This window comes from Macaca nemestrina, chromosome 19 (assembly GCF_043159975.1).
Source record: "Macaca nemestrina isolate mMacNem1 chromosome 19, mMacNem.hap1, whole genome shotgun sequence".
Lineage (NCBI taxonomy): Eukaryota > Metazoa > Chordata > Mammalia > Primates > Cercopithecidae > Macaca > Macaca nemestrina.
Window position 1 is genome coordinate 22,137,908 of NC_092143.1, and position 27,024 is coordinate 22,164,931.

The following is a 27,024-nucleotide window of genomic DNA, read 5'->3' on the forward strand; positions in this document are numbered from 1 at the left end:
TCTGGGACCAGCGGCGGAGAGGCACAGGCTGTTGGACCTTCATTCCGCCAGGCGCTCTTTCCACGTCCTTCCTCGGGCCAACAAGGGGCAGGAATGGAAATAGTCGGGACACACAGGCAGCTGTGATAACTGATGTTAAGAAACCTGCAACAGGCAGTGCGTGAACTCTGGCACGTACTTCTCGGCCTCATGTAAGTGGCCCATAATAATTACAGCTTCAGCAGACAACTCAAGAAACTGCATTAAGGTGATTTCTCTGGCTATAAAGAGAGCCCGGCCTGCAGAGCAGTGTGGCTGCTGCGACCTCTGGGATAGGCAACACTGCCCTCTCTGCCCCAGGGCTACTCACAGGGCAGGTCGGGGCCCAAGGAATGGCCCAGCAACCGCTCCTCACCCAGCACAGAGCACAGGGCAGGTCGGGGCCCAAGGAATGGCCCAGCAACTGCTCCTCACCCAGCACAGAGCACACTGTCTTTCCTGCCACCTGCAATTATGCTGTGAAGATGACGGGGTGTGGTCATCAAGATTCAGAAGAATCAAGATCTATGACCATTTTAGGCAAAGAGAGAAACTTCGAGAATTGCTGAGGACTAGTGAATCTTGTTTTGCTTTTTTTAAAAAAAATACTAAAACCCCACTTCAGCAATATTTAGTTGTCATTTAAATCAAGCTGGTATTATTAAGGGGTTGATGAACTGAGGTGTCACTCACAATTACTGCCTTCCAAGAATTCATGGGGTGCATTTCAGTAATTCTTGTTTGCTTCTGGCTTAGAAATTGTCAGAATGATTTTTCTTTTATACTTTCCAATACCTGACTTAATATGCATTTAGTGACTATTCTGTTTTTTTCAATACACAGTTTACAAGATGACAGAAGTATCCCAGTTCTTAGGCTAGAACTGGATTTCTCCCTCTACAATTACACGATTACTCTCAAAAACCAAGAAAGTGTACTGCTCAACTCAGGCTCTGGCATGATTCTTAAAAAGAAAACTGACTCTAGACTACAGGGGCTTACAAAAAGGGGATTTTTTTACCACTGAGACATTTGTTATGTTAACTGTAGGGGAAACGTCTCACCAACAGTCAAAACCAATGAGTAGGATTTTTTTTTTTTAAGTTACATAGCATCTAAGTTTTCTGATCACTACCAGGTACTTTTCAACCAATAAGAAAAAGGAACCAACACTCAGCTCTGTAGAAATCTACCTTCTTTTAGAAACCTCAGGCCTCTGCACCTTTAGACAACTCATTTACGACGACAACCTTCCATGGCTTCTCACATGCCACCCAGGGCACGGTAAAAATGGCAATTTCTTACACCGAGAGGTCCTTTTTATGTAACAAACAGACATCCCCAAACCACAACTCTTTTGTCCTATTGATGACTGGCATGAGATCAAATCTCTAGCGTCCCCTAACTGCCCGGACAGGGTCTAGGATAACACAGGTTAAAAAGGACAGTCGGGTCGTTCAACACCCACACTGCCTCAGGTGTTTTCTCAAAGCACGACAATTCTGCAATGGAGACTTACACGTGGAAAAGAATCAAACTATGCAGGTACCCTCAGTCCTCTGCCACTACCAGCTCAACAGCTTGAGCTCAGAGGATCAAGTCAAGTCTCTGTCTCACTTTTAATCTAGCGCACAACAGACACAACTCAGGCAGTACACGGTATCGAAGCATGCAACAGGTCATTGGTAACAAAACTCAGTTAGATTAAGTGTACATTAAATAAATCTTTGTAGTTGAGTAGAAATCACAAAACAGTTGGTGAGGACAGGTCTGTAGGCTCAGCTTTACATCCAGGTTTTTATACACCAGCAGCCAGATTCACAATGGATAGATATTGCACCGGAAAGATGTGTGCGGGGAAAAGAAATCATCATCACATTTAATGTTCATGATAAAAAAATAAAAACAAAACCAGACATGACCTCCATGTAGTACATAAAGTGCCTTCAGAATTGGTGCATTTACAACAAAAACTGGTTATTTAGCTACCATTAGCAAACGCATACAAACAGGAGACTAAACAGATCTGGTTTCCACAGTTTTGAATCAAGCAGTGCCAAGTTTCATTCAAAATGTCTCTACTACAAACAGCAAAGAGGAAATAGAATAAAAGATGACTGTACAGCGCCAGGAAGGGCTAAATAATTTCTCTGATGAGAAATGGGAGTCCAACCCTGTCTCAAATGTGTTACAGCACATGTAATTACTTCTAAGGAATAATGGTGTGATTCCTTTCAAGTCAACACAAAATTTGTCATGCTATGTTACAATTCTCTCAGCCTGTAGCTATTAGCTAAATTTGTACAAAAAAACCCCAAAACAAAAACGTAATATCCAGTTTTTCATTCTGAGTATGGAAAAAATTATTATGTCTAATATTATATTGGAAATTCTCTCAAAGTACTTGTCTGTAGAAGGTTTTTGGACAAAAACTTGCCTTCCAATTCTAATAAAGTAGAGGGTGGAGATGTCAGAGACTTAAAAAATAAAAATGTCATTGACATTAAGCCTGGTATGAAAGTGAAATACAAAAAAAAAATGCTCACTTTTCCAAGTACATGAGACACCTTTAATCATAACGAAATAAAATCTGAAAATCGGTCTAAATCATTTTAAAAAGTAAACATGAGTTGTAATACTATACCTGTAGAGTGATTAATTCCATTCATTGTCATTAGAAAGGATGTAAAATATTTATTAAGGGCTTTGCCTGCAGAGGCACAACATAAATAGCGTAAGTCCTCCTGAAATGTAATTAGTGTACACATCAACCAGTTGATAATTTGTGGTGGGAAATGCAGAAACTCAAGCTGGGACCAGGTTCCCACATCCGATCTTGGACGAGTGCATGGCGAAGGCTCGGCTCCAGGGACCATGCCTGCAGCTGCTCTCTGCCGTCGCCTCTGCAAAAGTCTGTTAGGCAAATGCAAAAGTGCAAGCAGAACTTGCTTGAAGAACAACCACCCCCGAGGCAGAGGGTGCTTAATCCACCCCTTCAAATCCTTGAGCATTTTCCACGGCCATGAGAAGTTTCTCTCGTAAATCTTCAAAGGTTTCATATGGAGGTAAGTCAAGGCGATTAAAGCTGCAAAAGGAACAAAAAGTATAGGTGAAAAGCCACAACAGCACTTCCTAGATCTGGTTAGTAGGGCATGGTGTTTGAGTAACAGAATAAAAAAGCCTTAACCAACAATTTTGATTACCTGGGGGAAAAAAAACCCCAAAAACCTCTAGCTATGAAACATCTACACTAAGTAAGCTCTTGTAATTTACAGAGAAAGAACATTTTGAATGGTCCATGAAACCTTTGCTATAGTCAGATGCAGATCTTAGAACCATCCTGGTGGGAAGGGAAATGAAAAGCAAAGTAACTGGCAAGATTTCCAAACCCTTGGACCACAGAGTTGATGCTTTTGGAGTTACCCACGAATTAAGACTGTGTGTGTCTCTAACACTATTACTTATTCCACACTAGGCCTCAAGCCAAGTGCTTTTCTATTAACTCACTTCATTTTCATCACAACCCTATGAAGCAGGTCATGTTATCTCTACTCTGCACAGGAGCTCCTGGAGCAGAGACAAGGTTCCTGAGGTCACAGTCTTTGTCATACGGCAGACCCACAAATAGAACCCAGGCTGTCTGGGGCTCCGAAACACCAGTGCTAAGCTACCTCCTCTGATCAAAGTCAGGCAAAATTGACATTTGCTATGCAAAGTTGCATTTAGAAAAAGTCCCTACATATCTGGAGGCTTCAGATGGGGGTGGCGACTGCAAATCACCCTGGCAATAGTGAGGGCTTTCAGACAAATAGATGGCCTCTGTCCTTCCGTGACATGGGGAAACTGCATACAGGGGTGCCAAGTGGATTGGATCAGTGGGCCTGGCATACAGCAAATGCTCAATTACTCAAGAGATGGTATCAGTGTGAACACCTTTCAACATTTACTGAATGTCTACATGGGGCTCAAGACCAGAGCCTCTAGCCACAGAACCTGCACCTCTGTGTGTGTGTGTGTGTGTGTGTGTGTATGTGTTGGGGTGTGGTTGCTGATGTGTATCTGTCATGAAAATGGCATGCACACTGGCCACAGCTCATTATGACATAAGAGCTCAAGTTCACGGAGTGCTCACCATGCCCCACCAGCCTTGTCTCAATGTTATGAACCCTGGCAATCACCTTGTAAGGCAGCTAATGCTTCATCCCTATTTCACAGAGAGGGGGAGCTTGAGACACAGCGAGGTTAGGTAACTTGCCCAAGGTCACACGGGGCCAGGTACAGCCCCGGGGTGCTCCAAAGCCCAGCTCTTGAAGTGCACTTGTGCTGTCTCTGCCGTGAGTGTTCACACTGTCTGTGTTTAAAACCGCCCCCTCCAGGTATTGATGTGTGATTCCAAGAATGAGCAAAGTAATCTCCTAGGTTTTAAAAGCTAACCATTCACGTGCTCGCTTCAGCAGCACTTGCACATACACTAAAAGCTAACCATTGTCACAGCCACAGAAAAGAAACAAATACTGTAGAGGGCCCTTTAACAACCCCTAAATGTTGAGTAAGTCCCACTGAGTTCCACTTGGATTCTCCAACAGCCCCTAAACACTAAAAGACAAGAGAATAACACTGTGCTTGTCAAACTGGGGTTCTCAGAAACCCAGGAATCCTAAAAGAGTAAGTACTAATAGAGGGCTTTCACTTTCTGTTATCATATTGATAAAGACAGGACTTCACATCTACAGATGGCATTTAAAAGAGGCTTTCACGGAAAGTGGCTTCAGGCTTTTCAGCTGGGGTTCCACAGTCCTGGGCCTGCAATTCCTATCGGGGTCTCAGGCCCATTCTTGAGATCTGTGACCATTTTTTCCCTTTAAAAAAGGTCCATAGATTATTCAGGTTTGAGAAACACTGGAATGATGAAGAGAGAGGCAAAGACGGGAGGTCAAGATCTGAGGTTCTGAATCATGCTGCTTAATACTTCATCACTTTGCATCTCCATGTTATCTGTAAAAAAGTGGGTCATAACATCACACACCTCTTAGGACCACTGTGATGATGGTATGAGTCAACCACATCAAGTGCTTAGCACCATCCCCAGAATGAACTGAGTGCTTGGTGAGTGTGAGTTCCTATCATTTCAGAGGTCAGGACACACGAACCTGGCTTTGGTCTGCACTAATGAGCTGGGTGACCTTAAGGAGCTCATTGTCCTCAGAGGGCTTCAGCGTCCTCATGTGGAAGATGCACGGGCTGAATGAGATGATTTTTGTTTGGAGTCTTCCTAAAAGGGCAGGTGAGCCTGTGATTCTTAATGAAGAGTAATTTTAAATGTCTGAGTAGTGACCTTTTACAGAACAATGAAATGACGTCCTTTGAATGTCAGACACTCATTGGAAAGCTTAATGAAAGGCACCCTCATCACAGAGAACCAGATCCTTCAGCTTCTGCTCTTCTAGGAAATCAGATTTTTATTCTGAACTTTAATTGTGTATCATAATACATGGAAGAAATCAAACCTATGTATGGCGAAATTTTAGGGCGGAACTGTTGCCATGAAACAGCCAGTGAAGTTCCTGTTTCCTATGTCAAAATACAGGCAGGGTCAGGTAGGGAGGAAAGCCATTTCGAAGAAACAGCAGAACGGTCCCACTCACGCTAGCCAGTGTTGCTTGCAACTGCCAGTCCCCACCATCCAGGTCAAGTTAGTCTGGAGAGAACATCATTGGGAAAACTACATAGTTGCTTTATTTCCATGACACATAAAGAGGAAGATAAGTTCTGGTAAGAGCCAGCTGGGCGGTTCCCCTCCTGTAGGTAGACCTTTGCCCTTCCTAGGGAAGAGCCCTGCCAGCCTATAAGAATCATCTGGGGAGCTTTGAAAATCCCACTGCCCCGGTCACACACCAGACCAATGAAGTCCAAATCCCAGGCATGAGTGATTTCTTTAAAGTTCTCTAGATGGTTCCAACATGCAGCTGCGGTTGAGAACCATTGAGTTCAGAGGTCTTATCTGGGAAGTTCTACTTGGGGCAGAATCATGTGGGCTCCGAAATAAAAAAAACAGCTCAACAGCAAGACGTGTGTCCCTGAAGTCATGGAGAAACATGGGTTGAATGAACACGAAATTGGCTCACTAATCTGGTTTCCTTGGAAAAGTCTAAAAAGAAAGTGGCTATATCAACAGAGACAGTGTATCTGGTGTAGTGGTTAAGGGTGCAGGCTCTAATTCTGGTAGACCTGAGTTCAAATCCTGGGAATCTGTGACTCAGGTAAGCCCTGCACCAGCCTTCTGACAGCCCAAGGGAATAACATATCTCATAAGGCTGCCATAAAGATTAAGCAGTGCCTGACCACAGATGACTGTGCCCAATAATTTCGCTTTTCCTAATCTTCATCCTGGTTAGTACTATAAGCCTGAGTTCCGCATCACCACCCACAGTCCTGGGGCTTGGCTCAACGCCAGTGCCTTTCATATGGAGGCCAGTAGAATCCAGAAAACCACGTATGACTCAGACACTGTTTGGATAAAAGCTCTGAACTACTCGAGCATTCTTCCCTTAGAATAAAGCCAGAGAACCATGGACAACGACTGCTCTGGATATTCATCAATTTTAGGCTGGAGTCAGCTTGCTTTCAAGGCTCTGACAGGCAATGATCACATTTTTTCCATTTGGAGACTCATGTGAATGGTATGAATGGAAAAAAAACCCCACTTTTCTGGAGAGGCAAGGGTATCCGACGGAGGTAAAAAACCTTTCACAGTGTGTTTTCGCAAACACATCTGCATGAGAATTCTCTCCTGGCCAGCACTGCTAGTTTAAGGGAGGGCGTTTCCTGCAGGGAGTGTGCGGTCGCTTGTGTTAGCTCGGTAAGGCCAGAGCAGGCTTTGCAGACCCCGTTGCATGAGAAACACAGGGCTACGCTGCTCACCGTTCTCCAGAAGGCCCACTTCCGCTGCTTCCCCAGGAGCAAGAAATGAAGGCTTTTTTTTTATGCAGAAAAACCAACATGAGGGACATGGGAGTTTGAGTTAGCAAGAGCTCCCTGAACCCGGCTTCAAGACATCGATCCTGTCCAGTCTGCATTTGCGCTGGGTTTCACGCAACTCTTCAGAAAACAACCGGACCCTTCTGCCTCACTGTGTCTCCTGAGAGGGCCTTCTGAGGGCAGCCACGCTCCACGCCTGGGCATCCCCGGCCACGTGTCAGCCCTCTTACTCTCCTCCAACCACAGTCACATTACTGCTCAATTCCAGGGAATTACGGGTTATTCATGGGCATAGAAGGCCTTTGAAAAAGGATGTTTCCACAGGGTATTTTGTCCTAATTTCTCAACCAATTTAAGATTGGAGTTAAAACCCAATGTGTTTATAGAGGCTGAGAGCTGCCTTATACATGTACGGTGAACAGCGAAAGCTGCATTACCTAGAATAATGAGGGAAAGACTGGGCTCAGGGGAGAAATTCCCCATGGCAGGGACGCCTGAGCCCTTTACGTGCCAAACATACTGAGTGCATTACGTCTTTTTTTTTTTTTTTTTGAGACAGAGTCTTGCTCTGTCACCCAAGCTGGAGTGCAGTGAGTGGCACAATCTTGGCTCACTGCAAGCTCCATCTCCCGGGTTCACACCATTCTCCTGCCTCAGCCTCCCAAGTAGCTGGGACTACAGGCACCCGCCACCACGCCTGGCTAATTTTTTTGTATTTTTAGTAGAGATGGGGTTTCACTGTGTTAGCCAGGATGCTCTCGATCTCCTGACTTCGTGATCCGCTCGCCTCAGCCTCCTAAAGTTCTGGGATTACAGACGTGAGCCACCACGCCTGGTCCGCATTACGTCTTAATAGCACTACTGTACAATTCCTATTTTCATCCACATCACTGTCCTTTAGTTCTCTAAGCTACTTACAAACAGGAAACAGAGCAATCTATAGCCCCAAGCCCAGCACCACACCCAGCTAAGTAGTTCAAATACTGCTGTTGACGTGCGTGTGTTTTTGCCACTCACCATGTGTGAGCTCTGGGCAGTTTCTCAGGACTGCCCCATTGCTCTATTGTAAACAGCTGAGGACCATTGGAACCTAGACAAGAAAGAAAAAGAAATGTTAAGAGTACTTGGGGTAGAAGAATGAAGCTATGGTGTGGTCTGCAGTCCAGCTACTGTCAGGGCAGGGTTTGCCCCCAAGGGTGAGGTCCAAGACACTCTCTTCTGCTGCAACATTGATATTTAATGTTGAGGGAAGCCAGAGGTCTGCACCACCTCACAGAAAGATCGCATTGTCTCCAGAATGGAATTGCACTAAGTTTAACAACCACAACAGTTATGTGGAAAGGCAGGCAGCTACAGCCTCTCAGCTGGACCCTGGCAATTTAAACTTCAAACTAGTTTTGGAGGTGGGAGGGCGAATGAAATGTGACCTTCAGTATGCAAAGTAGAGAGTGATTTTTTAAATCTATAGTAAACATGGAAAAATTCTGCCTACTGGAGGTGACTTCGTAGATCAGTTTACACCATATAAATGACCCTGCAAACCCTAGTGTCTAATGATTTTCTAAAAAACTAAACCAGGAAAAAAAAAAGAGCAGGCTTATGGATCTCTTCACAAACCGCCCCCCAATCCCTCGAGGTAGAAGCACCATGTTGTCTATATAAAGTACAGCTAACAGCACTTTAACTGAACTTTCATGCAACCTATGCATGGCACACTGTCCTGAAACTTAGCTTTCTGCAGAGGCCTGGGCAGCAGGGTTCTTGGGCCAGAGTTCACGCCTGGCTGGAAATTCCCAGGAGGACAACAGAACCTAATGGTATCCTGCTCACCATAAAGTTCGGCAAATCCATTCATAGGTACTCGCGATGTCCCTGTGACAAACTGCAGTAACCGGATACGCTTTTCGGCGTCCATGAGTAGCACAGCCTATGAACAGAGGCAGAAGCTCGTTATATCCCCCACGTGACCCATGGCACATGCTGCTGTCATGCGGGCAGGCAGAACTTAATCTTATTTATACTGTAATGTAAGACCTAGACAGTTGACACTGAAAACTGAGTAGTTTTTTTTATGGCCACAATATGAGCTGGCCTCTCTAATCTAAGAGACTGAGTGATCACAACGTCCATCTCTTTCTTCTTCTGCCAATAGGCCAAAATAAACGATATAAAAAGCAAACGCTCTGATGGCACTGAGCTCATGTTTCTGTGTTCGAGGCTTACCAGTTCCCCCTAAGCCAATGATAAATATACAGTATTTAAGATTTGTCATCACAAGGGGAAGCCAGGTTATGAGATGGGATTTCAGACTGTAGACATGTTCCCTAGAAGACATCATTTTATCAAATGAAAAAAAAAAAAAAAGCCAAACAAAACAAAACAAAAAAACAAAGGCAAAGATGGGGTTCCAAAACAATCTGTGTATCTTACATAACTGCATTATTACAGGAATCCAGGTGGCTTTACTGGTAATGTCACTGGGACTATTTAAAACAAGCCAAGTGAGACCTGGACTAGGATTTGAAGACTCTGCATTTTTTTTTTTTTTTTTTTTTTTTTGACACGAGTCTCGCTTTGTCGCGCAGGCTGGAATGCAGTGGTGCGATCTCGGCTCACTGCAAGCTCTGCCTCCCGGGTTCATGCCATTCTCCTGCCTCAGCCTCCTGAGTAGCTGGGACTACAGGTGCCCGCCACCGCGCCTGGCTAATTTTTTGTATTTTTTAGTAGAGACGGGGTTTCACCGTGTTAGCCAGGATGGTCTCGATCTCCTGACCTCGTGATCCACCCACCTCGGCCTCCCAAAGTGCTGGGATTATAGGCCTGAGCCACCACGCCCAGGACTCTGCTTTTTTCATCTCTATTCCTGCTGGCATTTGAAATAGTAGTAATAGGCATTTAGAAATGTGAAAAAGGCTGGGAATGGTGGCTCACGCCTGTAATCCCAGCACTTTGAGGGGCCGAGGTAGGAGGACTGCTTAAGCCCAAGAATTTGAAACCAGCCTGGGCAACATAGTGAGACCCTATCTTTAAAAAATAAATAAAAAAAAAATAAAAGAAATTTGAAAAAGTTAAATGATTCCTTTTTGGGTGAAGTAAATAATCAGTCTTTTTGGGGGTAACTGTTCTTTTTTTAAGTTTGTTTACTGCATCTCCCTTGGACTTGGACTCATCCATTCCTATTTTACTTCCCTCCTAAGCTGAACAGGATACAAACACTGGCCCTAAGATAATAAATCAAAGTTGTGTTATCTTTGGTTGAAAGATACACAGATCAAAATATTTGTTGGAATGTATTTTAAAAATTGAGAGAATGACTTCTTAACAGAAAGTGGCACTTTGCAAAGCCAACCCTGAAGCCTGTTTCTGCCCTGAGGAGCCCCCCCATTTCTATTTACACTTTGGAGGACCAGTCCCTCAAATAAAAGTCACTTTCACGAGGTGGTCAAGGAAGGCCAGTGTGCTTTTGCAGTGACCAACTTCATTCAAGTCTAGCTGTCTGCTCCAGTTACAGAGGAGCTGCCACGGGGCTGCTGGCTCAGTTTGCCTCTTCTCTCCCCCAGCAGTCCAAGCTCTAACAGACCCCAAAGCCAGCATCAGTCCTGAAGTCAGACCACACGGAGGGCACCACACAGCTCTCAATCCTGCCTCAGGTGGAGGACAAGGGGCAGGGTCAGGCCCTGGAGTTCGTTACCTTCCAGAACCACTGAATGACAGGGTGGTTTGGACAGTAGCCGTTCTTGTAAATAGAATGCTGTCTCCAGTCATTCACGTCCACGTCACCAAGGCCGCACATGAGCAACTAGGAAGAAAATTTACCAGATGTAAAAGCAGGATGTGAAAGCTGCGAGATCACACACTGAGAAATGACCGCCCTCAGTGCCAGCATGTGGTCACTGTGCCGTGAAGGTAAGCTACCAAATCATAACAGAGGAAGGCAGACACCTGTTCCAGGCTCCACCTGCCATAGCGATCACAGAGGCAGCAGTCACGAGGGTGGCTCAATTCGAACCCTGTGCAAGCCACGGTATGTTATATTGGATATAAAAATGCCACAGTCGTCCTCTCTACCCCTCTAGTCTTACACATGGGACCCGTGGATTTTCTCACGCTCCAGCAGCATCTGCGCATTACATGGCTGCTTCTCCTCCTGAGAGGTTATTCCTCTTATCTGAAAGCATCTCCCTACCCACAAAAGAATTAGTGCTTATGACAGCAAGAACTTCTCTCCTCCGGGCTAGTCAATTCCAGTGATGACAAATCACCTCATCTGATCTGTCCAGAGGCCTAAGAACGGCAAACATATGCCAATACTAAGGCATAACTGGGTCTTCGAGTTAGCATTTAGTCTAAGGTTTGCTGTTCTTATTACTCAACTCTCCATCAGGGGAGGTTTCCTGTGGACGAATGGAAGAAATTCCTGCAAAGGTACCAGAATGAAATGGAAACAGAACTAAGCCAGAAGCCTGGAAATACAGTTCCTAGGCCTGACTGTGCCAAAACCTTGCTGGGTAAACCCAGCTGCTCCCTGCCTCACTTTCCCACCTATAAGAGGAAAGGCTTGAGGTATATGATTTCCACAGACATATCGATCTTGAACTTTCCGTTTTGAGATAAAAGTATAGAAAGCCAGTCTACGGAAAACGCTCACTGGATGTGGATGGGGCAAACAGCCAAGTCCCACCAACAGCTTCTCAACAGACACAGTCTTCCTCCTGTTTCTCTCGACACAACAAAGGGCGAGATATTCCTTTGTTTTTAAAATGGCTGTTGCTCATGCTCATCTATGTCACACCAAGAAGCTGAACTAAACAATCATTAAACTACCTTTTGCTACTACCTTGTTGCCTTCTGGTATTTTTCCTCACTCAACATACACCACTTCAAGTTCAACGAGACATCTGTTCTACAGGCCCAAGTAGATGCTTATGGCCACCTTGTGGCCAAGACCCCCATTTGGCTGCCACGGTGGGGGTGGATGGGGATGCAGCAGAGGACACTTGGCCAGTCTGGGAGTGTAAGCAGGTTGCTGCTGTCCAAAGGGCTACTGCAAACCTTGTTTCTACTTGTTGTGGCGATTTGCCTCGCCTGGTGCTAGGGCCATGATCCCAGCTCTGCTCAGTGGTCTCTATTCACCAGGCATGTTCCAGAACCACCCTCTCATGGGCAAGGCAACTACAGCGGATTATTTTTGCTGTTCTTACTCCCACATTGGCAACAAGCCCCATAAGAGACATGTAATAGAACCACATGGGCAAACAAGCCCCATAAGAGACAGGTAATAGAATTCATCTAAAGTTAACCTCTAGGACATTATGGATCCAAGTATATTAAAATATTACTTGTAATGAGAAATACTTTAAAAAATCCACTTTACATAAAATAATGTTTATAATACAAACCTCCAGCTCATTTTCATCAAAAATTTTAATCAAATCAATAGGAAGCAGTTCTGTGAATCCCTGAAAGAAAAAAAAAAAATCATCTTAAACACCTATTGCCTTGAAGAAAAAAAAAACAAATTCACAGGAAAAACAAACTTTTCTCGTAAGCCAGAAAAAAATGCAATCTCTCCTGACGATTCCTACGTCAGAGACAGTATCAAGTAACTATAGTTCCAGTAAAAACAGCACAGTCACTACAAAAGTTTTGGAAAATCATAGAATCTAGAAGATTCGAGTAGTGGAGTAATTTTTGAAACCTGATGAGAATACTGGCTACTGCAGGCAGGTGGATTCCAAAAGCCATTTATAACACTGCTGTGAGTCAGTGCGCCCTAAAATGCACAGGCCACAGATGTGTAAGAGACACACTTAAAAATAACGTCCTGGAGGCATGGAGAAGAAACACAGAGGGAGGCGGGTGATGGGTGCAGACTGTGCGCCCAGAAAACCACGCTCCAGTTCCCAGGTTACCACTAACTATGGCGTGATCTAGGACGAGCTCAGCTCTGCTGGGCCCTGCGCACTGCCAAAGTCGTGTTTCTGAATGTGTGGACTGCCTGTGGTGGGGCCCAGGAATCTGCTTCCTGGGATTTCTTATCTAAATAAAGAACGAAACCTGACATTCTGCCCCCCCATTTTAAGTTCCTAAGGCCCTGAGTTGTTTCTGAGTGTGCTGCCCGGGCTTCACTCATCCTGTGTAGGTGCCTGAGTGAAGGGAAATAATCGCCCCAAGAGCTCTGCCTCAGTGCAGAGAACACCAGTCACGTGGACGCGAGGCCATTTCCTGTGTGATCTCTGAGGTAATGGATACTATCAGATTTAAGAAAGAATTTCACTCTTGGTCCAAGTGGAATACTGTTTAAAATGATGAATCCCTCACCCTCTGCTAGGGGCCTGGGAGCATCCCTGATATTAAAAAGTTGGATCTGGGCAGTGCCTGCTTTGCTCTGTATCAGGGTAAAAGTTGTCATGAGGTGGCTGGATATAAAATAAAAACTAAGCTTAAGAAAATGTGTTTTCCATGTATCTGTATAGAAAATAATCTGCAATGGATTACTAATATAGCCACAAAGAAAAAGGGCAGGGGATTAAAAAAAAAATGCCCAGGGCTGGGCGCGGTGGTTCATGCCGGTAATTCCAGCACTTTGGAAGGCCGAGGTGGGTGGATCATGAGGTGAGGAGATCAAGATCATCCTGGCCAACATGGGGAAACCCTGTCTCTACTAAAAATACAAAAATTAGCCAGGCGTGGTGGCACATGCCTGTAGTCCCAGCTACTCGGGGGCTGACGCAGGAGAACTGCTTGAACCTGGGAGGCAGAGGCTGCAGTGAGCCAAGATCACGCCACTACACTCTCGCCTGGGTGACAGAGCGAGACTCTGTCTCAACAACAACAACAACAAAAAACCCAGGCAGCAGTGATCCATGGAGGGTGGTGAGGCACTGCGGGGACTGTGCTTTATCATTCAGCTCTGAGCCCTCGGGCTTCTTGGAACCTGTCACTGCAGCAAAAGACAGCCTTCTCTTGGGTACCACCTGAAACTTCAAGACAATGGTTCTAGATCAAGTTTGTAAAATGTCCTCTTTAAACAGGACAAATATGAAAATAAGAAGTCAAGCAGGAGAACCCGTGAAAAGGAAAAAGAGGTAGCGGCACGGCAGCTGAACACTCTCGTGCTGGAGACTGGCCAGCGGCGTGAGCTGTGCGATCCCAGCCTTCCTGCGGGGTCCCCAGCCTCGCCCCTGTCTCTCAGTGCATGATCAGCTCCACCACACCAGCCAAAGGAGAAGCGCGATCCCCGCTCGACCCAGGACCAGAGGCACACGGCAGAGAACCCTGGCCAGCAAGGCTCACCTCCAAGAAGGCGTTCATCTGCTTCTGGACCCTGTTCACAAATCTCCACTGGATGACTAAGCTGCAGGAGAAAAGAGGACAATATTGAGCCACCTCTGTCATCACTAGCACTCACTGCTTTCTTCACAACAGGGAGTGCTTCTCCTCCACCCGTGACAGCAGAGCAGAGGGGAGGGTCTCCTCTGCGCCCCCACTGTTTAGTTTATTCATGGCTTCTTTCAAGACTCCCTGGAACACCTGTGAAAAACCTAAAATCTCACTGGAGATTTCAAAAGAATAATTAGCTTCCCCCACATCAAGGTTTGGCTGACCTAAACTGCTTTAAATGCTTAACTGCTTTAAAATGCTTTAAATGCTTCAACTGCTTTAAAATGTGACAACATAGAGAAAAGGGGAAAGTTCATGGGGTATGAACACACAGGTATATGTGTATAAGATGCACACACCCATCTACACACCACATATATGTATATGTATTTGTAAAGAGTACTCAGGACAATGCATTTAGTTATCTAATATTTCATTCTCGTATCCAATGTGCTAATATTCAACAATAACATACAAGCTTTATCAGCAAAATGATTTGCACTCATAATTTAATGCCAAAATTTAGAAGATGAATGGTAAGACCTCCTTATGCAACTGAAGTTCACCAAAACCAAGTTCCCTGTGACAGTGTTCAATGCACAGCATAACTGATCACAAGGCAAATCTACTCTGGGTGTCATCTGAGGCATTCCATCATTCTGAAGGGCTCTCACCTTTGGAGTGGTACCACTGTAACCATGGTAACGGCCCTGAGGACCAGCCTGCAGCACAACCATTGTGCAGCCTCTCAGGCGGCACCTCCTGGGCTACAGTGATCAGCTCAACGGCATTCTTCTGGCACCGGGGGAGCAGAGGTATCAGGGAGCAGCTGGTGATTTCGATTACACTTTTAAAAGTAAAGCTAGTTGGAACCCTGCCTGGCCCTGACTCCCACTACGTTTGAACCCTAAAAGAACCGCAAAGAATGGTGCAAGACACATACCACACATGTCAGAGTCCTCAGACTTGAGACCTGGGTCACCCTGGGCTAGAATATTTTTTAAATCCCACACAGTCTGTACTTTCTGAAGGAAGACAATGGTGTCTGCCAGGGTGTCATCAGCTAAGATTGTTCAAATTCAGAACAAGCGTGCCAATTAATGTGGCCAGGTAAGAACTGATGTATCTTATTTCTAGCCTATGTATTCAGCATAACTTGAATTTTCCACTCTCACTTTCAACTTGAGAGTGGAAAAAAGTCTGCCATGTAATAGTTCCAGTCCTTGCCGGGATCTCTGACTAGACACTCTAACAGGCTCCGTTTCTTCCTAATTAGGAAGGACAGTAGGTTTTCCTTTGCAGATCACACTGAAAGGTGCTAAGACCCACAGTCAATTCAAGAGCTGTCTGAATTCAAGACCTCTGACCAATTCCAAATGAGAAGAAAGGAGGGAGCCCAGCCTGTTGAAATGAAGCACTGAATGCAAACAAGGAACTCAGGCCACTGCGGCGACCCACAAGGGAGCCACAAACTGCACACTGCAGTGCTCACCTCACCCCTGCACAAGGGGATCTCCTTGGAAGATCCCAGAGTTATGCATTTGAAGCACACATATACACTAAAAAAGAAAATGTAATGTGCCCAACAGAGCAAAAACTTCTGCCTGGTACAAATGTCTTAGAATCACTTAAGAGCTAGACTTCCAAAAGGACTCAACGTTTTGTTCCACTCTGAGACTGAGATTGAATTAAGAATATTACAAATACCAGAAACAATTCCGTAGGGTTGCACATGCTGAATTCTTCCTATCCATTTTAATTATTTCTATACATTTCTGTTATGGAAAAGTTGTTGGGAGAGAGACAAAGTATTTTTTCTTCGTTGGTTCCTAATTTTGCTCCGCTGGTCACTGACACCGTGGCCCTCTGTTGCAATTCTAAATCTTAGTTGATATCCACATATTCCAAAAGAGTATCTGCCATATTACTCAATAATATAGACCTTTTCTCCCTCCTCTGCTCCTTTATAGGCAGCTCAATGGAGTCATGATACAAGACAGACTTTCCATCCCATCCCATATTCAACTTCCCATCAGCCCAAGCCAAAAAAGAACTCATATTGTTGAAAACTGACCAATAAACTCATGCCCATAATAAATGCATGAGCTGTTTCAGCAAGGGACAGTGACCAAACATGCTGTTCAATTTATTAAAAAAAAAAAAAAGGCAGTAAATATGTGTATACGTACTCGATATATTCCCTTTTGTTTTCATTTGTGACCATTATTTCTGACCCATTGGGCTTCAAATCCACTTGATATGTCTGTAATTACAAAGATAAAACAACAATTACTTATCACGAAGTTATCTTGCATATTATTATAGAGTAACAATGTCTTACTATAAAAGGAAGACAACATGTATTCAGAAATATTTCCCAGCAGATGGGCTCTGTGCACAAGAGAATGTCCAATGAGGCTTTCAAATTGCTAGGATGTTACACAGTTAAAGATGCTATCATTAAAGGCGAATTGTTTTATGGTTACTTATGACTTTTAATTATTCTTCATGTATTAGCAATAATGAAGAGCAACAATTTTTCATCTGCTATTCATTTATCAGGACACTAATTATGTTTAATAGAGAAAAGAACAGGGTACACCCATCAAGACTCCAGAAATCCAAATTCTAATGCATTCTGTTTCTGAATATTTTCTAGTTATAAAAAAGGATGCATGGTATTTCTTTCAAAAATGCAAACAGATACTTAAAGACAAGAAAGAAGCTTAAGGATCCAGGCTGAAGAGACAGATTTATCTGGTTTTTGAAGACATTTATTTGCATAGGACGCCTTCTCCTTGCTCATCTGCCCCGAAGCTTCCTCCCTTAGTGCCACCCACCATCATGAATAAAGCAGCTGCAATCAGGGCAGCCCTTTCTCCTATGCTCTGACCCAGATCTAGCTTACCATCATGCCCTATATAGCAGTAACCAGTGTGAGGGAAGGGAGAAAGGCCTATTATTTTAAAATAAATTTTTTTTTCTCATTGTAGAAATTTTGGGGAAAAAAAGGTGGAAAAATATACCACCTACACCTCTCCTACTGAAAGAAAGCCATGCCACTATTTTGGTGGGATTCCCTGTAAGTCTCTTTTCCTCTGCCTGCAGAGTAAACCAAGCAGGGGGAGAGGGTTTTCTAGAGTAAGTGTTAGGGTGGTACCCAGGAGGGATGGAGGTTCCACGCTGTGATAAATGCTGTGCTCTGGCAGAGGCTGCCTCCAGGGGTTCCTTGGTCCTGCCACCTGCACCCAGGAGATCCTGAGCCCCTCCGACCCGAGCACTCGCACCTGTGTCTCTCACGCGGCTTCTCCATGCACTGGCTCTTGTTCCCATTCACACTGAGATGGCTTTTCAACGTAAAACACATTCATCATCCATCCAGTCCCTCTACATTCTCTTTTTCTCTTTATTCAGGAAGGAATCTCATTTTTCCACTACACTTTCCATTTCTGCAAAGTCAACTGAAGTCTTCACTGTGCCCAATGTGAATTTTAATCCTGTTGCTGCGTTTCCGGTTTTGCTGACGTCCTTCATTTCTCCATTTCCCTTTCCAGCTGCCATCCTCCCAGTGCATTCCATGTTCTCCCAGGGGTCATCTGCTCCTGCCCCGTACAAGCCGTGTCGGGGATGGAGGATGCCAAACGGTTTCCACTCGGGGGTGGGGTGGGGATGTTTCCACAGTGAAACACCGCAGTTCGTGGCTGTTCTCAGAGGTGCGCGGACAGTGCTCATTCATACCTTTTGTTCTACGTGTTAATAACCCAGGTTGGCTTTTCTTTTTTTCCCCTTTTATTCCTCCCCAGAAAGCCTTGTTGTTCCTTCAGTAACAGTTTTCTTATCAGATGCACATCAATGACAAGTTAATAAATCCCAGCCCAGGCGTTGCTATTGAGAAGGCTTTTGGTACAGCCCGGCTATACCCAAGCGGAATCTTTCTCCCACCCTTTCCCCCTGCGCAGGGAAAGGGAGGGAGGTGAAGTACATAAGCATCCACGATCCCTGTAATACACTCCTTCCAGCACTCATCCGGCCCTCTTTCTTTGATCATAGAGCCTTCCTTGGTGTTGCCTGAAAGCTGTGATTTCCAGAGAGCTACTGAATGAGCGGGTCAGCCACAGACAAAGTGGGGAGGGGAGGGCTAAGGAGGAGAACACTCTGCTTCCTCCAAAAGCAGCACCCAAAGAGAAAATAAGCCAGTGTCGCCGAATGCAGGGAACTGGTTCTCACTTTCACTGTGGGAGGGAGTCTAATTGCTTCAATCTTTTTCTGAAGATATTATAATTTGGCAATAGGCATCCCAATTTAAAAACTACATATCCCTTCTCACAGATATCTATCTATCTATCTATCTATCTATCTATCTATCTATCTATCTATCTATGAGTATTCCACGGTTATACATAATTATATGTTTACATAGAAAATACTGAAATAGCCTAAACGTCTACCAACAGGGCATGGATAAAAATAAACGGCACGTCTACAAAATAAAATTCGCATAGTTATTAGAATGCTATAGACTGATACTCAGTGACATGAAAAGGTATGTGTGATATATTAACTTGAAAATGGTTTTCTGTTCCTGTGTAGTTTGCTGAGAATGATGGTTTCCAGCTTCACTCATAAGTGGGAGTTGAACGATGAGAACTCATGGATACAGGAAGGGGAACATCACACACCGGGGCCTGTCATGGGGTAGAGGGCTAGGGGAGGGATAGCATTAAGAGTTGTCTCAAAAAAAAGAGAAATACCTAATGTAGATGATGGGTTGATGGGTGCAGCAAACCACTATGGCATGTGTATACCTATGTAACAAACCTGCACATTGTGCACATGTATCCCAGAACTTAAAGTATAATAATAAAAATTTTAGGAGACTGAGGTAGGCAGATCACAAGGTCAGGAGTTCAAGACCAGCCTGGCCAACATGGTGAAAACCCATCTTTACTAAAATACAAAAATTAGTTGGGAGTGGTGGCTCACGCCTGTAATCCCAGCTACTCAGGAGGCTTGGGCAGGAGAATCGCTTGAACCCGGGGGGCAGAGGTTGCAGTGAGCCGAGATCACGCCATTGCACTCCAGCCTGGGCAACAGAGCGAGACTCCGTTTCAAAATAATTAATTAATTAATAATAAAGAAAATGTATGCAGCGTAGAATTTCACTTCTGTAAAAAAATCTGTGTTTGTGCTTACAAAGAATAATTCTGGAAAATGTAAATAAAAGTTTTAATCCTGAGTTTTCTTGAGATACTGGGAATAAGTGACATTTATTTATTTTACATATTTTTATTACACTGGCTTTATTTTTTATTTTATTTTATTTTATTTTTTTTGAGACGGAGTCTCGCTCTGTCGCCCAGGCTGGAGTGCAGTGGCCAGATCTCGGCTCACTGCAAGCTCCGCCTCCCGGGTTCATGCCATTCTCCTGCCTCAGCCTCCTGAGTAGCTGGGACTACAGGCACCCGCCACCACGCCTGGCTAATTTTTTTGTATTTTTAGTAGAGACGGGGTTTCACCGTGGTCTCGATCTCCTGACCTTGTGATCCGCCCACCTCGGCCTCCCAAAGTGCTGGGGTTACAGGCATGAGCCACCGCGCCCGGCCTATACTGGCTTTATTTTTAAGGTTAATATTTTATAATCAGATAAACTAGTAATTTTTGAAAGAAACGAAAAAATGGGCCCATACTACCATGCTAAATGAGGTCACAGCAGTAAATCATCCTGTGGGCGGCCGTCAAGTCTCACGGTTGATTCTGACCCTGGGTTTCTCTGTGGGAGAGTGAGGGGAGGGCCCAAGGAGGGCCACAGGACGAAGGGTTTATAATTCTGCTCTCTAAGCTACTAAGTTAGGGGGCAAGTCCCCAGATTTTGGTTCCTCCCGGCTCGACCCCTCAGTGGTACAGAAATGCATCCTTCTAGGGTTTGTTGCAGGTGACACTTTCATGAGTTACAGGCGACACTTTCATTAGAAGCAATGACCACTCTTCAAATTCCACTTTTGAGACCGGCTGTCAGGGGCTGATCGTGAGACCGTCTCCTGCAGTGCAGGTATATTGTCCAGCCCGCTACACTGCCTCACTGCCACTGGCCGGTGCCCCCAAGCCCTTGCTGGTTGGGCACGAGGCTCCATGGGAGTTGGAGAAGCGGGGACCACGCCAAGCCTGTCTGATTCTAACGCTCGCCTCCGGGCACACAGATTCCCCGCGGGCCTCCATTCCTGCCTGACCTTCACTCTAACTACAGCCTGTGTTCTCCTTTCCCCCAAATCTGCCCCTTCTTAATGTCAGCTATTGCCACCACAGGAGGGGAGGGACTGTATGTCATCAGCACCGAATGCCAGGTGGCACCGTGACAGTGTCAGCCGTAAGCAGCAGAAGGCGGGGCAGCGTCACACGGGCTGCTTTCCGCCCTGCACATCTCCTACAGGTGCTGCGGCAGCACCCTGGCCGCATCATGAGGGTGGACAGCATCCCGGAGGCGGCAGAGACCCAGCAAGGTGACCAAGGAGAAACACCAAACTGCAGAAGGAGCTGGTGTTGGCACCCAGGGGACCCACTGCCTGGCAAGCAGTCTGCAGAGCCTCCTCTGTGGGGTGGGTTCTTGTCACCTTCAGCCACGAAACGCACACCCTGCCCTCCCAGGGTTTTCTGGGCCATCACCCTCCTGTGCCTGGGCTCCTGGAGGACCCCACACAAAGAACATAGTGCCCAGCCACAGCAGGTGCTCAGCAAGGGCTCACGGGAAAACACTGCAGTAGAAAAATTCCTCTTTAAGTCTACTGGCCCCAGCATAAACTTGGCTCTCTTCCTCACAGAGATCAGAGGAACCTCTGGGGGACTCCCTGCCTTTGCCAGTTAACAACCCGATTCCCATACATCTCCCTGACTCTCCATAGATGCTTTGTGCTGCCTGGGAAGCTGCTGAGAAACAGCTTGGATCACATCGAATATGCTGAACTCGGCGGAACAAGGCTTGTCTGCTTGTCAGACTCCATTCTTGGAAACTGAGCACTGCTGGGCAAACTCCCATCGATGGGTGCTCACAAATCCTGCAGGGCATGGCCTCAGGGGCAGTCAGTGCCCTGCACCCCCATCACTCCACCAACTAGGCCTTCCTCATCCTCTCCAGCCTCTCCAGCAGACATCAGCACAACTACCAACAGCAGGGAGGCAGTGAGTCCACACCAGCCTTCCGACTTCCCGTCTCCCCAGGTGTCATCCCTCTGTGTCCCTGACTGGCCTGGAGGGGCCGGGGCCTCAGCCCTCCCGGGAGCCACCTCCAGCTCTGGGCTCTTGGTCTGGCTCCTTCTGACTTCAGCCAGGACATGCTCTGCCCTATCCCTCATATTGACCGTTTCTGCCTTGTCACTCACTGCCTCCCGCCAAGTGTTTCTCCACGTTTTAATTCATTATTGCCCCCTAAAAAGCCTTTTTAGATTCTTTCTGCCAACGGCCCATCTCTCTCCATGAAATCTTAACAGAGAGATCCACAGTACACCTGTGGTATGTGCTGTGGCTTTTGGGAGGGCCACAAACCACTTTAATGTCTGAGATGATCTCCTCTAAGAATCCATTTTTGTCCCCTTGGGGTGATCATTCCTATGGAGACTGGCTCAACCTGATCCAGGCCTGATCCTAAAGAACCTTCCTATATGGCTGCTGCCCATGCTTTCCCTCCAACTACTGCACAGCCTCTCGAAACTTCTGGTACCTCTTCAAAACAACCAAATCAGGCCAGGCATGGTGGCTCATACCTATAAGCCCAGCACTTCGGGAGGCTGAGGTTGGCAGATCACTTGAGGCCAGGAGTTCGAGACCAGCCTGGCCAATATGGAGAAGTCCTGTCTCCACTAAAAATACAAAAATTACCTGGTCGTGGTGGCTCATGCCTGTAATCCCAACACTTGGAGAGGCCAAGGCAGGTGGATCACCTGAGGTGAGAAGTTTGAGACCAGTCTGGCCAACATGGTGAAACCCTGTCTACTAAAAATACAAAAATTTGCCGGGCATGATGGCGTGCACCTGTAGTCTCAGCTACTCAGGAGGCTGAGGCATAAGAATTGCTTGAAACCGGGAGGCAGAGGTTGCAGTGAGCCGATATCCTGCCATTGCACTCCAGCCTGGGTGACAGAGCGAGACTGTCTCAAAAAACAAACAAACCCATAACCAAATCAGATGATGTTCTGCTGAACTTGCAATCAAGAATTTTCACTTGTTACAGCCCTAAAAGGGTCCCTCCTCCTGGTGGGGGCGGGTATGTGTGCACAGCAGTGAATGGGGGTATGGTTTATTCTTCCTGCTTGGCACGGGATCATAGTTCAAATGCTGACATTTCTTTAGTGGAAACTTTCATATTAGGCCCTAGAAACCAGCAGTCCCAGATTCTTACCGATCAGAAAGAAAACAAATTGCAAAATAATGGCAACAGCTGCAGCTTCATTACATGAAGGAACAGCTACCAAACTTCATGGTCTGATATTTCTAACTGTGAAATTAAAAAAAAAAAGCTTGAAACACCGTGGAAGGCTGACTGCGTGTCTGTTTCAACCCATAGCAACTGCACTCGCTTTGCCCCACTGCGGAAGCGACTTGACTGTTTGGCATTGGGGAGGAATGGGCTTCCTTCTGGGTCAGAGTCAACAGTTTTGCAGAGGGCCAAAGAAGCGAGAGGCTTGTCCGGGCATCGTGCTAATGCCTAGATTTCCACATCAACAACTATGGGTACCCACCATGCACCAGGCAATGTGCTGGTGGGAAGTACATGACAGTGAGTGAGCACAGGGCAGGGATACGGCTGCCATCACCGGGAGGAAGCTGCGCAGCAGAGACAGGCGCTAAACACACTGATTCACAGTGAGTCTGGAGGAGGAGCGGGGAGAGCCAGGCCATGCAGGACCTTGTGGGACAAAGTAAGGTTGGGGTCTTCAGCTCAAGGGCAGGGGAAACCCCTGAAGGTTTCTGGCATAGGAAGGACATGCTCATTTTTATATTCCAAAAAGACCACTCTGCCATTATAGGGAGCCAAACTGGACGTAGAGACCAGTCGGGGGTCTAGTGGGGAAGATGGGAGCTTAGACTTGGGTGTGAGTTAGAGAAGAGATCGGGAGAATGCATAGAAGTGAGAAAGGTTTCACAGGTGTGTGAACAAGGCTCGCTGATGGACTGGATACGGGAGATGAGATCCATACGCAGCTGCTTAACTCGCTCTAAATTCCTTCCCAGAGTGCAAAATAAATACACGAGTTCCCTGTTAAAAGGATAGCTCTCTTAAAAAGGCAAGGCAGTAATTTAACAAACTGGGCACCTAATTCTTATCTTACTCATCTCGTAGGTCTATTTTGATTAGTGCATTACTCTACTTGATCCTACCCCAAAGTCAGAAGAATTCACAACATTAAACGAGGAGGTCTGAGAACTGTTTTTAATGAAGATCTAGCCTGAACGATCATCCGAAGTTTCATTAGAGGCCTGCTTAAAAACTCCAACACCCTGTGTTTGATTTCCATTTATGAGGTGGAAACAATTACACTTCAATGTAATTAGGAAGGTTTCCCAGATCATTTGCTTCTGACTGTGGCATTGTGAATAGTTTTCTGAATTGGGTTAATTTGGTCATATGGTTTTCTATGAGTGGATCCACAAAAAGACTTTTTTAATGCATTTAACACACAAGACTGATTTTAAATCTTCCTTAGTTCTTTACTTCCACTCCTTCCTTCATATGTTAAAAATGAAAGGAAGATACTTCCAGGGTGACTAACCATGTCTAATTGTTTGAAAATTGGCAGTTTCAGACCCTTCAATAGGTCCGGCTTTTTAAAAAAGGCCACTATGACTCAACTGATTTTGTTTTCTCACACTTAGGATTTCTATCACTTAGAACCTTATTCACATTTTCAATAAGCCAGATTAGCACTCCTCATTCGTTTGCTCAATAAGCACTTAGTAGGCATCAACTACATGCTTAGCATTGGAGAGACCCAGAAGACCTCAGGGGGCGTACAGCACACAGTACGTCAGTCAATACCTCGAGGACAGCAGGGAAAGAGGTGATGGGGGAGAGACGAGAGTGCATCGGTACAGAGTCGGCACTGTAGAGGCAGCAATGTGGCACTGAGGCATCTCTGGGGACATTGTTGAAGGCACACTGTTTGCTGACAGGTTGACAGAAAGGAGTCAGAGGGTAATGCCAGAGGGGGGCAGGTCTGGATCATGCTAACAAGTTTTCGTTTATGCTGAAGGTCACAAGATGGCCAAGTAGAAGAAGGACATTTTTAGGGCTGTATTTCAGAAATATTCCATAAGGGGCTCACACCTGGAGTGGGGGCATTGGAGAACAGGGTAGAGAGCAGCAAAGCAGGAAAGGGAGTGGCTGACAGGAGGCTGTGAGAACAGCCGTCAAGAAGTGATCGGGGGATGGGCCAGGGGAGAGCACAGACAGGGACGTGTCAAGGACGGGGAGTCACAGGGCACAGCAAACCTAGGCACAGGGAGATGGCATGAGGAGAGAGGGAGATTCTGAGGGGATGCCCAAGGGTCAGGTGGGAGGCGACAGTGGTGGCACTGATGAGACCATAACCGATGTGGGGGCTGGGGAGGAAAAAGTGGCTTTAGCACTGGGACCTGTGAGCCTCTCAGGAGAAGCAGATGAGGAGGCCGTTAGACCAGGGAATTCTGGAGGCTGGAAGGCAGATGTGGGCCTGAGATAAGAGGCTGGTGGTGAATGGAGACGGAAGCAGCTGGAGCCAAGGGCAGGATGAGGACATCCAGATGGCAAGGGTAAGACAAAAAAACAGCGGGTGCAGGACAGCTGGCAGGATGACACCTGCATCCACAGGGCCAGCAGAGGACCATGCACTTCCAGGGGACTGCAGACCAGCGGGGAGGGGTGAGAGCCCCGAGTGAAAGGCACTGTGCCTTGCAGGCGTCTCTGGGGGGAGTGAGCCATTCATGTCAAAGGCAGCAGAGGAAGGAGGCAGACAGGGCTGGAGACAGCCAGTGTTCTTGGTCCTGGGGAGGCTGCTGGAGACCCAGAGGGGCAGCAGCTGAAAAGACCCCTCCCTGCTCCATCACAAGGTCCCCGTGCAGGAGAACAGTGTCCGTCTGTCTGTAAGGATTCTTAGGCATAAAGCATAACACGGGGGGCGGAAGGGGAGGCGGGAAAAAAGGAGATTTTTAAAGGACTTGATCATTTACACTAAGCCACAAGGTCTCTTGCCTCTGGTGCCTGAAGTCCTTCTCTGAGCCTCGCCCAGCCACTGAGGGGCACTATGGACTCCCCAAGTTCCACCCATGCCAGGACTCACACTAGAGACTGAAGTTTCCTGGCTCAAACACAGGACATGGGAATAACAAGTGATTGTGATATTCATGTGATTATTTTCTTATCCAACCATTTTTACCCTCAGTCATTAAATCCTTTATATCTAGTGGCATCCGCTACTTTTCTCAAAGATTCTCTAGCAATCTTTGACATCTAGCAATAAAGAACACATCTATTTCATTTTTCAGAGGGCAACCATCACAATTAGTTCTATGGTCTAATTAATTTCATAGCCATGGAGATTTACTCTGAGAGATGGGAAATACCTCGGGGCTTTTGTGGAAGGACAGGTACCAGGGTCGGAGAATATCCTGAGAACACCTCCCAAGCTGCACCATTATTACTGAGTGGCAGACGAAGCAAAGGCTTCAGATTTGAGACAGATACATCGTATAGATCCTTAGGATGATGAGAATTCCAAGCAGGCAACTTTATCTTTGAAATCCACTTTTAGTGGCCCATCCAAATCCCTGCTGACCAGTCTGAAATTGACTTTGAGGATTAATCCAGCCTGAGTAACAGCGTGGGGGCAAAGCAGATGGAATGGTAGAAAAACCTGAGCATGCCACGCTGAGCCCCACAAGACAAATGTCGCCATGACAACAGAACCATAAAACAGAGAGAAAAACCAATGGCCCTTCCAGCATCATCCACTCCTGGTGATGTATTTACATTGCTAAGTCAACAATCGCACTATTTTTTTAAGTACCTAAATTCTAAAACCGAGGTACAAATGAAACATTCACATTTGCTTTGGATTAGAAGAGGTGCCGGCTCAGGCCCCCAAGGCCTCTTGGAATTTCTGTAACTTTGCTGGAAGACAGAAATGGTTGTAATTGGAGTGTGGCTTCCTGGCATGACAAGAAGGTGCTGCTGCAATGAGATGAAAATCAACACCTGCAGCTCCTGCTGGTTGTTTCCGATTGTCCAGCAAAGTTGTGTTACAACCTGTCAAGAAGAAAGTGCCCCTTGAAAGCTAAAGAAGAGTTCCCAGGGTTACCCACACATACCTGTCCAAAGTTTTCTTCATCTATGCAGAACATGAGGTCCAGCTCAGTAGGGTCATTCTCCAGGATCCATTTCAAAGAGTTGTAATATTCACTATCCTACAGAATGACACAGGAGTGAAAATTCAGCATTTTTTCCCCCGAAATACAAACTTGTTTGACTTCTTTAAATAATTACATTCTAATATAATTCTGTGCAGGATGCTCAAGAAATACGTCACTAATGCAATGTTTCCTGCTCCACCTAAACCAAACCTTCCTCTTTAATTTGAAATATAAACAAACCAACTGCTTTAGTTGTAATGGGCTTGCAGT

General features: G+C 45.9%; 1 protein-coding gene across 12 annotated transcripts in view; it reads right to left on the reverse strand.

Annotated features, from left to right (window-relative positions):
* Positions 1 to 2,852: 2,852 nt before the first annotated feature.
* LOC105477069 (NEDD4 like E3 ubiquitin protein ligase) overlaps positions 2,853 to 27,024 on the reverse strand; it is a 362,247-nt gene continuing 338,075 nt past the window's right edge. For all 12 annotated transcript variants that reach the window (XM_071085266.1, XM_011733413.3, XM_011733409.3 and 9 more), the window contains 8 exons: positions 26,713 to 26,808; positions 16,569 to 16,642; positions 14,293 to 14,353; positions 12,396 to 12,455; positions 10,688 to 10,795; positions 8,827 to 8,923; positions 8,014 to 8,086; positions 2,853 to 3,103 (listed from right to left, as the gene is read on the reverse strand). In XM_071085266.1, the coding sequence (XP_070941367.1) occupies positions 3,001 to 3,103; positions 8,014 to 8,086; positions 8,827 to 8,923; positions 10,688 to 10,795; positions 12,396 to 12,455; positions 14,293 to 14,353; positions 16,569 to 16,642; positions 26,713 to 26,808 (672 nt within the window). In that variant the 3' untranslated portion in view covers positions 2,853 to 3,000. The remainder of the gene's footprint in view (positions 3,104 to 8,013; positions 8,087 to 8,826; positions 8,924 to 10,687; positions 10,796 to 12,395; positions 12,456 to 14,292; positions 14,354 to 16,568; positions 16,643 to 26,712; positions 26,809 to 27,024) is intronic.